General features: G+C 45.7%; 1 protein-coding gene across 3 annotated transcripts in view; it reads right to left on the bottom strand.

Moving 5' to 3' along the window:
* The window catches only part of LOC111864072 (zinc finger protein 704), a 201,267-nt gene that overhangs the window by 140,712 nt on the left and 44,895 nt on the right, over window positions 1–15,660 (bottom strand). For all 3 annotated transcript variants that reach the window (XM_033751314.1, XM_033751313.1, XM_033751315.1), the window contains one exon: window positions 6,532–6,695. In XM_033751314.1, coding sequence (XP_033607205.1) covers window positions 6,532–6,695 — 164 coding nt within the window. The remainder of the gene's footprint in view (window positions 1–6,531; window positions 6,696–15,660) is intronic.

Below are 15,660 nucleotides of genomic sequence, written 5' to 3'. Positions count from 1 at the left end.
GTTCTCCGCACCATTGGAAATTTTCCAAGGTGCACACCGGTGCGCCATTTGCAGACAGCTTTCAACGTTCCGTATGTATACGGTTATATAACAAAATTATGCAGGCGACAAGCAGAAGTCACACAAAATCATGAGAATGAACATGTTCGCGCTATAGGACAAGGCGGAGCCAAACATATAAAATATAAGAGGCTTAAACTTGGCAGCTGTCAAGCTTACGACCGTTTAAGTGACTAAGCTGCCGTTGTAGAATAAGATACGTAAGATAGGCACGATCTGCTCTGCAAAGCCTGTACTGACAGAGGACCTGCATACAGTGCAAAAGGAAGAATTTTCAGTAACACGCTATAAATGCGATGCGTACACTTGACGAAAGGCCAAGCATATTCATAACAGACAAACCCATTCTATCGTTAGATAGGATGTTACGCAAGGACTATTACCGCAAGGACTCAATTGATAAAAAAAAGATCTCTGGTCGTGAGTCTCAAGGGCCTTGAATTCAAGACGAACTGACTGGCGGTAAACTGCCAGTTGTAAAATATCTCTAACTTTGACTCTGTGTTGGTGTCCGCACATAGAGACTAGCTCTATCGATTGGGCCCAACTGAGTGGGTTCCATCTGAAGATGGAGACAGAATCCAGTCTCCGAAACGTTTTGTGTTTTAAATAAAAAAAAACAGGACGATGGCTTATGTCCAGAAACATAATAATTAGATTAACATACAGTGTTCCACTACATTCAGTTTCCAACATGCGCCGTGTGGGTGGATCCGGCAGGCCCTTTCAGGGCCACTAGGGCTCGCAGCCAACACTGCGCGCGTCGTTTAGACGTTCACAACAATCGCAAAAACAGGGCACTTCAGTCTCGCAACAGGCATACGCGCAAGTCAGTGCACCGCGAAGAACAGACGTGAACTGCCCAAGCTTGTCGTCAGGACAGAAGGCGACACAGGCTATCATTTCTGGAAGTGTGGAAGTACGAAACAGACAGTTTACACAGCTTACGCGGTTACCTAGAAGCAACCAGGCATAAGGGACGGAGGGAAATTAAGCAGGCAGAACGATGACATGTGACAGACAACACGAGATCAACATCCTAAGATTTCACGTTCCGTTGTTATCAGTGAAGTTTTTAAATACCAACATGATAAATGCAGCAGCAGGCCACAGGTGGTAAGCACGACCTTGGCTTCTAGTCAAGGTCTCCTGAGCTCCACTTCCCCCCCCCCATGCCATTGCTGCGGCTTCAGAATCACTCTCAACGCCTGACAAAACACGTTGAAATGAGGACATGTCTTATTCACGTGCCGTTACCCAGGACAATAAGAACAGAGTGACACTTATCTGCAGCAACGTCACAACTGTTGTCGCCAAGCAACCGATAAGAAAACATCGTACATTTATCATGGACTTCGGTCAAGATGCCTAAGTTTTCCTAGACAAGCTGACGATCATTTAACTGTAGTAACGGTCAAAGTCGTTTGCTTAACACTTCTAAACATAACAAAGTCGTAAATGAAAACTCAGTAAGGATATTTCGCTTCTGGCGAAGCCGAATGCGTTCCATCTGCCGTAGCTTCTCTAGCTCCGCTTCTCCTGACGCCCTCCGCCGACAACTTCGCACGCACATCAGACAGGCCTCGTGACTTATCCCAAACTGCAGTTCCTTTCCTGCATCAGTATACTGCGGGCTTACAGACATCAGACAGGCCTCGTGACTTATCCCAAACTGCAGTTCCTTTCCTGCATCAGCGTCTCTCCGGTCTGAACGCTATCGCTGCTGCATCAGTATACTGCGGGCTTACAGACATCAGACAGGCCTCGTGACTTATCCCAAACTGCAGTTCCTTTCCTGCATCAGTATACTGCGGGCTTACAGACATCAGACAGGCCTCGTGACTTATCCCAAACTGCAGTTCATTTCCTGCATCAGTATACTGCGGGCTTACAGACATCAGACAGGCCTCGTGACTTATCCCAAACTGCAGTTCCTTTCCTGCATCAGCGTCTCTCCGGTCTGAACGCTATCGCTGCTGCATCAGTATACTACGTAGACTATCGATATAAAACAGCTACTGCTCCTACGTAACACTTTCAGGCCCTGAAGGCAGAAGTGTGCGGGTCACGTCATTACCAGAGGGGGGGGGGAGGAAATACAAAGTCACCGCAAAGCTCAGCTGTTCAGAATACAAACTTGGTCGCCCATTTTGCCCACGGAATTCATTTACGTGCTTCGTAAGTGTCTCAGGACAGCGACTGTCACCATAAACTGCATCAACCGACTGGTCCTTATATCGGACGTCCGGCGTGCAACGTTTTTCAGGCCAGACACGGCGAGGCGCGCTGTCTGCCCACTTAGTCGCCGCATAACTCAGTCGCACCGACATCTCAAAAGTGGTACGCCCTGACGTCACAACTTCAAACTGATTATTTCAAAGTCTCCTTTCACAAAGCATTTCCCTGAACGCAGCCTTGTTGTGGAAACCGTCCCGCTTTTGCTCTGAGCTGCGTGCCAGCCGTGTGTGTGCCATATTGCAGTACAGTAACTGTTCCTGGTTGCCACGTTCGAGAATGGCTTTTTCGTTTCGGGGCGAGATTTAGCAGAAGTTTTTATGGAGTCGAGATGAAACCAATAGATGTTCCCAACTACACTAATCCGTGTCTCTATGATCACAGCTTGTAACACTAGCCACTTGCCACGCTGCACTACAGTGTACTATTTATTCGTTCTAAATTAAGCGCTTTTGTATATTAAAAAGAAAGTAATTCTATGGCCATCTTCTTTATTGCCGTGGGCAGAATAAGGGAGGGACAGACAGAGGGACAGAAAGCGAGACGTTTTTGTAAGTGTTGCCATCCGTGATGGTTCTGCTTGACCCGGTGCTCTGTGCGGTTCTGAACAAAGTAAATGCAGTCCAACTGAGTCCACTCGGCACGGCGGCCACTGATTGGCCTATTGTAGCCTGCCCCCGGGTGATTATGATGATGGAGAATTTGGTGGAATGAAGATTGGCAGGTGAAACCGAAGTACTCGGAGAAAACCCGCCCCAGCGCCACTTCGTCCACCACAGATCCAACTTGACCAGACCCGGGATCGAACCCGGGCCGCCGCGGTGGGAAGCCAGCTACTAACCGCTTGAGCTATGGCGCGGCCTAAAGTAAATTCAGTTAATACTCACAATTCGAGACTGAAAAATCAACGTTCGAATCACTAGACATATCTTGCGCGTTTCAGTTCGGTCTCGAAACACGCCTCGACCTTGCTCCAACTATACGGCAAACCGAGGTAAGTCAAATAATCGCATGGCTCACACTTGCAGGCAAGAGTGAAAATGTGTAACTGCTTGAATTAGGAGTGTGCGCCTGCGCGTTTACGACTTTACATGGCGGAAGGCGCAAGTGACTGTGGAAACTTGAAGGAAACGCTGCAGAGGAACAGATTTCCACGGCCACAAGGGAGAACAACTGGGCCATTTCTGACGAGAGCTGGTGCAACTCGTAACACTAAACATGCAAGACATGCCTTGTCACTCGGCCTGACGTCGGTACATGTCTTGTAGCGCGGAAGTTACAATGTCTTACTACTCCATCCTGCCATTTGTGCGTGATTTAACATCGCGTCGCTCCGAAACACGGCGAACTCTTCTGGTTCAACAACGTGCCTTTTCGTTCCTACCCCCGCTGTTCCGGCGTGACTGGGGACAGGATTAGTGAAGCAAATTGCAGCCCTAAAAAACTTAGAGCACAAATAAACTGAAAATTTAATGATACGAGTCGTGCTGATGAAAATAAATGTCAAAAATATCAATGTAGGGCCCTTGTTTAAAAACCATAAAAAAGACAGTACATTTATTCAACGCTAGAAGACTCGAAGTTGCACTTGTTTTTGAACATAATGATGTAGGTTTGAAGAAACTGTCAAATTTTGTCTGAACAGACAAGCGACTCGTCTGACCTCCTAAATGCAAAGTGTCTATTTCGATTCGGATTAACTGCAACCGAATTTGCGAGGGTTTACTGTAATACTCGTATTTCAATACTACAAGCGTGTTATGTACCGAAGTACATTGACTCTACATATGTCTGATCAAATTTAAGCAAGGTAAAATCAATTACATAATTATGTATTTTCTTCAGCAACAGAAAGGCAGGCAGTTCAAGGCGAATGGTCACTTCTGACACGCTAAACGTACAAATGTTGTGCTGCAAAACTAACTGCCATTGGGGAGGTGCTCGGTACAAATCCTGGCAGGGACACCGGCTATTCTGAGCTCATTCATGGTTTTCCTCAGCCCTCCAAGGAAATAGTTTTTCGAATAGGCCACAAACGCTTCCCTCCAAATCATCACTCTTCAATCACCTAACGTACCATTCTACGCCACAGAAGAAAGAAAGTCACCACTTGGACGTGTGGCTTGCTTGTCTGGGTGTCTCTGGCGATGGGAACACCGTCTATCGTCTTGGGTTCGTTTTTCGGCATCTGCATCTGTTTCCCTTATCAGGTCTGAGGGAGGATCAGAGCACCCACGTCCGCGGTGAGTGCAAGTGACGGCCCTTGAGAACACCGATCTAAGTGGCACTCATATGGCTGACGGACCGAAAGGCGTCTGCGAGTGAAATTAAAGCATGAAGTGCCGCAGCAAATGGGTTCACAAGAAGTAACGCCGAGCCTGACGCTAGGCGTCGGCAGCTCTCAGGACCAGTCAACAGGCAGGGTAAGGGAACTAGACAGATTGCTCACGTAAGCTCGAACGAATCTCAAGTGCGTAGAGCACAGGGCGTGTCTGCATTACTCAAAACGCTGACTTGTTTTGTTTGCAGTATACTTTACAGGAACATGTAACTCAAAATTAAGGTAAGATAATTTACAAACTGCTGTAATTGCAATACTCACACTATTGTGTTATAGAGTTAAACAGGACCAAGTACTAAGTGTCCTATTTCTAAGAGAAACACTACACTGCTGCTCTACGAATGTATGCTGATTTGCGGGCTACCGAATGCAGACAGGCGCGAAATGGAATATTTCTTGTTAAGCGCATAAGTCCGAAATGTGTATAGAAGATAATTAATGAAACGCAGACGTTTCACAGCAGATACTGTCACACAGATATTCGTACAGTCACTTTTATTAATTTTAATCTACGAAAAGTAGAGTTTTGATACACGTAAAGCAGGCCACAGTTCTTCCTACTTCTCTAGATGGGAAGTAAATAAAGAAATCTTAACGTTATCAAATAATCGCGATTTAACACTCGGCCTACACAACAGCAGCTCTGCACTAAGTATACATCATGTGACACATCTCCTCGCAATGGCTCCAGACATTAAGAAGCCAACCAGTTCCACACATCTCTGCTGCATTGCTGCCAGCAACAACATAACATACAACTACAAGAACTGATTCACAGCTAGTGCCCAGGGTCCTACTCTGGGCCATCACGGACTGTATCCCTGTTTTAAAACTAGAGGCATACTAAAATTAATTTTCTTGGGGACTTCAGCGCGGCCGGCGCGTAAGGCTGACAACCTTACCGCCATCTTTGATCCGCTTGTCTAGATAATGTGGGCGCCTCAACGTCTCACAACCCTATGGGCCTTCACGGCCTGCTACAGGGATAGCTTTACTTCTTTTTTTTTTTACTAAAATTAAACCTAAATGATAACCAGTCTTCAATGAACTGTTAAATATTATAGCGACCAAAGGGAAAAGTTCCTTGGCCTAGCTTCCATCAGTAATGCAAAAGACCAGAACTAACGAGATTCAAAATGTCACCAAGTCGCACTGAACAGGCTGGAGGAAGAAAACTTCAAGATGTTTTCCCCTTAGCGGTGCAAGTCCGGCACGCAAGCAAGTCTCTGCAGACAGTCCCAAGCTCGTCAGCTGCCTGCACACTGCCACATCGCAACAGTACCGAACCCAGAACTTTCCCCTGACAGCCTCTGCTGTTGATGCTAAGCAACCTTGTGGCGTTCACTGTTCGCCTTCCCTGTCTTTCCGTCTAGTTACTAGGCGACTTTGAATAGCGACAAATGCTTCTTTTGTCAATCACTGTCTTGTTGCTTGGCATCAAGGGATCACTATGGACGCTAAACAACGGCGAACGGGAATAACTTCCATACATGCCTACACATCCTGAAAGCACTGTTCCGTGTACTATATACAACAAATCGGCCTATGCAATTTCACCGCCGCTAATTTTAAGAAACCTCAGAATCGTTTCGCTACTTATGCTCTGAGTATAGGCAGAGGCACCAGATGCGTGCCATGTCATCTCGAATACAATGAAAACCAGTCAGGTCCATATATCTTACGTACGCCACAGTACTTCGCACTGCCGTTACAATTGGAAATTACCGACAGTACAAACTGGTATACGCTGCTGGGGCTACCAACCGAACAGTTTTGTTGCTTATGAAACGTAAAGGCGATCCGGCATGTTGAATGCTTTAGAGAGCAGAGGAACTTGCTACGGGCATGTTAAGAATTCCTTGCTTACAGAGTCTACGCCATTAAGCCACACTCACCCCTGCACTGCGGGCACATCGATAGAGTGGGACGACGGTCTCTTGCGGTCACCGGACATGTCGGCCAGCCTCGCGAAGTCCGTGTCCTGGTCCATGAGGCGGGCAGACTTGCGCGACTCCAGCAGACGAACTTCCTCCAGCCTCTTCTTCAGTTCCATTGGGCCCTGAAACCAGAGAACACTGTCATGTTGCTGCATGACGTGTGCAGGTGGCCACGACCCTGCCACTTTATCCCTGGGAAAGACCCCGGGTACCCATTAGGTAGGAGGCTGAGTGGGCCTCAGAGTCGGTCTATACGACGTGGAAAATAGAACATTCTTGACTCTACCGGGACTCGAACTCCAACCCCTCGATCGTCCAGCCCGTAGCCAGTCGCTATACAAACTGCGCTATCCCGTCTCCTTCTATCGATGAACAAATGTACCGTCTTTTTATACTTTTTAAACAAAGGCTCTACAGTGATAATTTGTTATTTATTTTCATTAGCACTACACGAGTTTCTTTTAAATTTCCCATTCGTGTTCCAAGTATATTTTGTCTTTTAGGGCTATCTACTGTTTCACTAAATATATTATCGCTTAATCTGGAAGACCTCTCCTTCCCAATTAACCCGGATTAACGAGGGCTTACTATCCACAAAAACAAGAATTATTACCGCTATGTTATTTAAAGTCACTTTAGCAAAGGGGTAGGTTAATTCCGCGTAGAATGAAGTGTAATGATGAATACCAAGTCAGGAGGTGCTTCGTAGAAGCAGAGTAAAGCTTCTCTAAGGATCACGTCAAACTCTGAGTAAGCACGAATCTTAACAGTGGTCAACGGCATCTCCGAAATGGCGACTCGGTTGCCGTCGCAAACAGAGTACAGTAACGATCTACGGTCACTACCTCATGACGACGCATAGCATTCCGAATTTTGGATATCTCAAACAGGAGGTTCGAACAGGTGTCCTTCAGAATACGATTCAAACCTGTCGCTTTTGGTTGTGCTAACCTTCTGCAATATAACAACAGGGTTACGGAGAAGCTACGAGTATGAAGAAAGCAGTCTTCTGGGATTTTGCACCGTGTATATGTGGTGCAGACTGGTTTGCTTTTACCGGTTCTCACGGTCTCTTCGCTTGCGGATTTCTTATATTTTTCCTTCTACCCTGAAGATGGAGGCGATACGTTCCTCCGAAACGTCGGTTAACACCACATATACACGGCGCAAAATCTCAGGAGACTGCTTTCTTCATAGTCACCGCCGTGAAAGCCTCAAATCTTACAAGCTACGAGTAGTTTCACATGGGACAGAAGCGACTCCTGCATGCGTCAGCTTACTCTGAAGAGACACGCGTATCTGGAACAGCGTTATCAAAGCTGTTGCCGCTTAAATCCGATATTCCTGTGGCCGCCGCCATGAACAGAACTGGCAGATCAGGTGTCGGACATTTGTCAGAGACATCTGTTGGACGGGTCAGTGCAACAGCCTTAACATCAAGGCGAAGTGCAATATTGTAACCCAGTGACATCAGCCATGTAGTATCGAATCGTAATGACGTCAGTAATCAGAGATAAGAGGTTCACACAATCAGATCCGGTCGCATCACCGACGCGAAATCTGACGCGCGAGATTGACAAGTCTCACACAGGAAACTTCTTCATTTACTCAGTGCGCGACGCTCATGGTACGCAGAATACGTGGTGCGAGTGGCAACGACTGCGGCCGCACCTAGTTCGAATCCGAGAAAGGTCAGAACATCAACACTCGGCTGAAAGATGGGATGTCCCGAGTTTCCATGTCGTTTTCTTTTATCCCTCAAGGCCCGATGAGGAACAAAATCTTAACACCCACGCCCCGAGCCAGTTCTCCCGTCAGCCTCAAAACTGATACGACACTACAGAACTTAGCCCACGCCCTGACAGCTCTCCCTGGACAGAACCAGGTGCTGTATTTCCTCTGTGACGCCGTAGCACGTCTCAGATTCGACACTTCCCCAACTTGGAGGGCCAGGTCCCCGTATTTATATCCCCCAGGAACAAGGTGGTCCACTTATATCCCCAGGCATCGAGTTTCCTTTTCGTCGCATCGTACGACTCGCAGGGTTACGGTGGAGGTATTCGAACCCGCCTCAAGGCGGGGGCTCACGTATGGCAGCTGGTCCTCGTTATATAGAGCCGGCACGGACTGCACAGAAAACGTCTCTTCCATTACTGCGTGTTCTCTAGTTGCAGGCGAAACAACGTGTCCACAAGGCTGGTTCCAAGCAACAGCTGTTGTACTGTTCCCTGCTTACACACTCGCTACCTCCTTGGACGCCCTGACAAGGGAGAATACCAGCTGGGCATATCGATTGCAAGACAAAACGCTAAGCTATCTTTAGGCTTAGCGGAGTGTCGTCCGAGTACAGAGGTCGCCGATGCATACATTATGCTTCCAACAGGTGACAGCTTAGATGGAAGCTTTCTGGAAAACAACTTGCGAGGCCTGATACAGAGACGAAAATAGCAAACTGCGTCCTACAGAAGCAGGGAGCGTGAGTATGGAGTTCACTGAGCTGCTTCTCGTCACATTCCTGAAAAAAGGTACAGTAAACCCTCGCTACTCCGGTTACAGTTAATCCGGGTGTCGGATAATCTGGATCAGAATATGAAAACGCTGTTCACAGTTGCGTACACACACTTTATGTGGCACATGGCATTTAGGCAGGCAGATGAGTCACTTGTCTCTTCAGACAAAACCTGACAGTCTATTCAAACCTGCATTATTACGTTCTAAAGCAAGTACAACTTCTATCATTGTACTTTTATAGCTTTCAAACTAATGGAAATCCGTAAACAGCAGAGAGCACAGCCGTATTTAGAATCAACACCACTTAAGAAATCCTTAAACTGGGACAATTAATCCGTTTTGGCCGATCGGAATAGCGTAACATCAACTGCATCTGCACTTCTGCCAAACACAGACAGATATGTAAACGCCACTCTCAGATCAACCCTCGGCAGTCAGAATAATGGCATCTCACTTGAAGACAGAAACAGTTTTAGCAGCCGAAAGAGATGCCGGCCATTACATTAAAGGTCACGAGCACTTGCCCACAGAGTACCTGCTTCAATATAAATGACCATAACTTGGGGTGCAAAAGTAAACATTTCAATCTGAACAGCGTGGCCCTAAAACACTTTGTGGGTCTTGGACTGCTCTAAAAACTTCCTCCAGCCATCCTGCTACTGCGCCTTTGTCTTCCTGTTAACCTCATCCAAGTTCCTCAAATCCTTAGCCACACAATCCAGCCATCTCATTCTTGGTCTATCTTTCTTTCTTCTCCTTTCCAGTTTTACAAGCATTATTCTTTCTATAATTTCTTCATTTTCTCTCCTTATAACATATCCTGCCCATCTCAATATACTTATTTTTAATTCTTTTAATTAAATAAACATCATTAAATAAACTACATAATTCTTTACAGTAACGTCGAATAGCGTATATAGTACACTGCCTAATAATATACAGTACATAGGCTATATAACAGCAAACGGCGGGTCGTAGAAAAATTGTTAAAAAGAAGAGATGTTCCCTTTCAGACAAAAAGACGGGAAATATTGTTAATTTGCTGCTAAGCACATGGGTTGGAGTCCAAGCCAACATGTCTCCATTAGTTGCTCCATTAGAAAGGTTTCAACACAGGACCGTGGCGATGGCGTGTGCGGAAACCCGGCACGGAAACCAGACGTGTCTGCACCGGTGTGCAACAAACTGCAGTGCCCATATTTCTGCTAGGGAACGTTTTTTAACTAAATAGTTTACTTTATATTAGAGAAGCCTATTCGCGGGCCCCACCGACAAGTCCGACGGCCACACGCAGCCCGTGGGCCGCCATTTGCAAATGACACAGGAGCAGATAGTCTTCACATGCGCATTATCTCGATTCTGGAGTCTTCGCTTAATGATAACTGATTCCGTTTTCAGTGTCCAGCGAACGGTCCATTCCGTGTTCCTGACACGAGGCTACGGAACCGTTCTTCGGGCAGCTGAGCGGCTCCTTGACTCGTTCCGGCCTCAAGTGTCAGCGGTTGTCCTTGGTGTCCTGGTCCGACTGCTCTCTGTTCATGTCCGTCGGTTTGCAGGCTCTGCTGTCGCCTTGAGTTATATTATTAACGTTAGGACTCCATTATCTTCTGTAGTCTTCATTTAGCTGGGTCGGCAAGCTAATTCAGGCCTTGTCGTGCGGATATCTGTTAACACAAGGCAAGGTTGTGTATACACATTTTACTTGCCTACAGAATGTCTATCAAGGGACAATACGAAATTCTGGCTATCACCGAATGAATATGGTTAGTTCTGGCCGTTCGTGTCGCCTAAATGTAACTAATGTACCCTCGTTTCTGTCCGGGGTTCACAGCCCTTCCATCATGTTTCCTGGACACCCGCATGATAGCGGTGTCGGTCAGAGACCGCCGAAGAGTGGGTGATTTTCAAACACACCCACTAGCTTTCTCTGGGAATTCAACGGTCTGTTTCGTTCTGTGTGAGCGAGCGCGTGTGGCTCCTTGCACTTTGTGCTGACTTGTGACATTGTCCAGATAATTGCAGCAAAAGATCAAGAGAAACAATTTTTCTTATTCCTCTACGTTGTCCTAATCGTTTTATGCATTGCCGTTATGCTTGCCCCAACTTCAGAATGTCTGTACCTATCTTTCCCTTCCGGATCGTCCTTTGGATTCTGCACACGAGAGGAAGAGTGTACTCCTTTCCGGGAGCTGCAACTCCTAGGCGTGTTCTCGGACCTATAACAACATAGCACAACAAGTGTTTCCGTTTTGATGACCCGTATGAGATTCAACTGCTTCTAACAAAATAGTTATGGTGATTCCGAAAATTTCAGTCGAACGTCTGTGACGCTCTGGTTGCAGTGCATTTCTGTACGCAAGAGCATACCAGTTCCTGCGAGGTTTGAAGTGATGTCATTACTCGTCTTTATTTTCTCATTAATCACATTCTGATTTGTTACTGTTACTCCTAAATATTTGAACTTTGCCACATTTTCAAACGATCTCTTAGCTATATTTATGTTACGAATGTGTCCTGCATTCTGGTGACGACATATCAACATACACTTACATTTAAACAAACCTCCTTAGTAACCGTCTGTATCTCCGAACTGAGCTACATAATCAGCACGGACCAGCAGCTGATGTATCCCATTACATGTTTTCCTTGCAATTTCCTAACGGCGTAGTCAAAATCAAGTTGAAGAGCAATGGCGATAAAGCATCTCCTTGCTCTGGACCATTATGAATTGGAACCGTGTCAGACAAATGTGTACCTGTACGGACTCTAATGTATCACTGCCTACTCGGTACAAAAGGGGCAGCAGACTCCCGGTTAATCTGTTTCTGTCAGTCAGATTGCGGTCACTTGGCCGTGAATTAAGATATGCAGTCAGAATTATCATTCAAATGCGTGGAAGAAACAGAAAATCATGATCCAAATTGGATAATATGAGCTATTGCTTCACGCGCGAGATTACATAAAAGTTCAGATGTACAGCAATTCCTCTCCGATCACAGATTTAAATATCTGGGGGATTTCCACGTGTATCTAGTTTTGGAAATCGCTTCATTTGACTTGACACATCTGCAGATTTCAATCTACGTATTTACGCACAGAGAAGTACTAGATAAGGACGAACGCAGAAACGTGATGGTTCTGTTGAGCGCCAAGACGAGGCGCAGTCCAGCCAACTGGCGTGGGGTTGCCAACAGTGGCGTTCTTCGGGAACGGATTTCCCGCAGCTTGCGAGAGATTGTTCGATTTCAATCGGAAGAAAAACGGAAAGGGGGGGGGGATCTTGCAAAAGTTGAAACTACAAATGGGATCGACACTCACGGAAGGCCTATGCACATCTCGTTATACGACATCCTGGTTTCGCTATTTTTCTATTTAGTTGTGTTGTAAATCGGTGGGTTCGAATCCCAATCGGAGCATAAATGATTGTTAGCGTTCTTTCTGTCTTCTATTATTCTGTGTGGGTAGAAGCCTTCTGATGGCCAATCCCCCATCCAAGGAGCCCTGCCAGTTACCTACAAGATTCATATTCTTATACAACATTTCTGAATTGGAAGAGGTCAGAAGATGTGATCGGCGACGCTGAAGAAGTTCCTTCGGCTGACTTGGGCTTCACGAAAGCCACCGTGCTTAGCGAGTGAGGTAAGTTTAATCCTATGAACCAACTTGTCTCGTTTTCTTCCCTCGGTCATGAACGGAACAGCCACTTGCCTAGATCATCCTGCCGCTGCTCTCAAGATAGGAAACACGTGGCCAGTTGCGTTCTTGTGCGGTCGGCTTATCGGAGCCGCCGCCAAGGGAGGCAGCCCGGGTCACTGAACCGATTTCCATTACAGCAACCTGCAGTACGCATGCGCACTGGTTTGGAAAGCGTCTGCAAGGAAGAGGCCGTGACATTTGCCAAGAGGGACGGAGGGCGGCTGAGATTCGAACTGGGAACGTGCCGAATATAAGTCAGAAGCTGATTCACTGCTGCGCATCGTTTAGCTTCTGCGTCGCGACGATATTGTGGCTGCCTCGCATTGCGGCGTCCTGGCTTGCAATGTCGGCCAGGCTCAGGACTCTGACGTTTTCTTCTTCAGACCCTCTAGACCAGGGGTCGGGGAACTTTTTTACTTATTACCCCAAAATATATTTATTTACGCCGACGTTACCCCCTTGATTTGAAAGAGAGAAAATCATAGATTATTCAGATTCAAAAGGTTTTTATATGGAGAATATAATTATAAATATAAAAAGTATAAAATAAAGGCAATAAAATACGAGTAAATTAATATCCTCATTATGAAACAAAAGGATTTCTTAGAAATTTTTGTTTCACTTCAGGTTTTGGAGAAATGATGTTGTTTCATTTTTGATACAATAACATCAAAATTGGGACATTTTGATGTCAGAGCAATTTGCATACTGTCTTCGGGGTCCAATCGATTTCTCTGCTTTGTTTTTATGTTCAGTAGAGTGGGAAAACCTTGTTCGCAAAGGTAGGTTGTTGCAAAGGGCAGCAAATTTTTGACTGCCTCCTCATGTGCAATTTTGAAAGCATTTACAGCTCGTGACATCCAAAAATATGACAGATCTGCTTGTTTTCAAATTCAATACGTGCTTCATTATTGGATCGAAGTTCAAGAAGTGCCTCTGCCAAACCTTGAGGCTCTTCTGGTACATCAGCAATTTCACATTTAAAGGGATCTACAACCCAACTGACATTATGTGAATCGAGATCTGGAAAGTAATCATCGAACCGCTTTTTGAGTTTGGTAAGATGCCTTATAACTGTGTCCTTGATGTCGTCAAAAGTAATATTTTCACAATCTTCCAAAAACAAAGCCAACCTTGAAAAGGCAGCAATCTTGTTTTGTTCTGCTTTCTGTCTCCAATATACTCGTAAAAGCTTTGATCCAAACGCTATCGTCCACAACACGCTGGGTGCGTTTATCTATAGAAGTGTTTAGTGATGACGTCACGCTGCCATGATGGACTCTTTAAAACAATTTCCGTAGCAGCCGTTGTTACGGATGGTTATATGCCGGAAGAAAAATTTCTGTCATAACAAGGAACGCGTTTTTTATACAATTTCATTTATGTCTATTAAGTCCTCATTACCCCCAAGAATTTCATTTTTACCCCACTTGGGGTAATTTACCCCGGTTCGCCGACCACTGCTCTAGACAAATGTCGGATGATAGCTATGACTGCTTACGCTTGTTTTGCTTCACAATTCGCAGATTATGTCTTCCCACAGACGAATTCATCCTAGTTCACGGGACTAAGACACCCCACCTCGGACCTAAGCAAAACAGTGAACAGACTACAGTAAAGCCTCGCTAATCCGGAGTAACTTGAGAAGGGGGGGGAGTCATTCAGACGAATAAAGCAAAAGATAAAAAAAAAACTTACAAAACAAATTAATGGATATTTTAATAACATATGCAGTGCTGACGAAAATAAATAAAAAATATCACTGCAGAAATTTCTTCCTCAGTCACAAGCTGAAATCCGGGGGCTCCTTCATCCACATCAAGTCAGTCTTAGATATTTTCTTGTGTCGTCTCAGTCTCTCGAGCTGCTCTCAACAGAGTCTGAAAGTCCTCTTGCTCCGAAAGCCCGCGTGTCTCTTAAAGTATGTACTCAACTACGAACAGCATTTTTCATTTTCCAGATTTCGATCCGGATTAACTGTAACTGGATTAGTGTGGGCTTACTGCACTTACAGTTGCCTCTGGCGATCTGGGAAGTGAGCAACACGATATAACTTCTTTCACAAACAAGCATCTGTGATGACTCGCTCAACGAAAATACAGGCTACGACGGGGGGTTCGAATCCAAGTAGAGGTGTTGGGACATCGCACTACACCTCAGCGTTCCGAACAGCTGTGGACACATCCTGGCAACTGTAAGCTACAACGGGAAGTAGGGGCAAAGGTGGTCACTTCCCTCCATAATGTACCAAAATTCGGAAAGCGCGCAGCTTCCTATACGCTATCTTGACAGGGAAAATGTCGCATGTCGCGAGGAAGATTATTCCGAGCCTGCAATGTTGAAACGTTCTGGAGCTGAGCGATGGGAGCAAATGTACGTTAAGCGCTTCTGATTAAGACTGAAAGCAATAGGAACAGAGAATCGGGGACAAGAGAGCAGAATAACGTTTATTTAAAATATGTGGGTCAATATGGATGGAAACACATAACTTACAGATGTAAAGGAACAGGAAGTTAAACGAGGAACAGGTATAGTAGAAATATGCACACATTGTGGCGCGTAAACCTGTTGCTGGGCAACGACCGTGAGATGAGCAACTATACAATAGCCGTTACCAAGTAACGGCTTCGCAAACGAGCATGTTTCCACGGCAAAAATTGAATAGAATAATGGGAAGCAGTGGTTTTCGAGCGGTCCGTGCAGAAATGTTACAAGCACGACAATGTTCGCCGTTAAAAGCCGCTACCAGGAGACTGCCGAAGACACAGCAGGCTGAGAAGACTTAAGTGTGTGTATTAGTGAAACGGTTATGATTACTGGTAGTCACGGATCTGTAAGCGTTCAGTAAATCATATTACCAACCCAAACCTTGAATACAGT

The sequence above is a fragment of the Cryptotermes secundus genome, unplaced genomic scaffold (genome assembly GCF_002891405.2).
Source record: "Cryptotermes secundus unplaced genomic scaffold, Csec_1.0 scaffold669, whole genome shotgun sequence".
NCBI classification, from domain to species: Eukaryota; Metazoa; Arthropoda; class Insecta; order Blattodea; family Kalotermitidae; genus Cryptotermes; species Cryptotermes secundus.
This window is presented reverse-complemented; position numbering and strand designations above follow the sequence as displayed.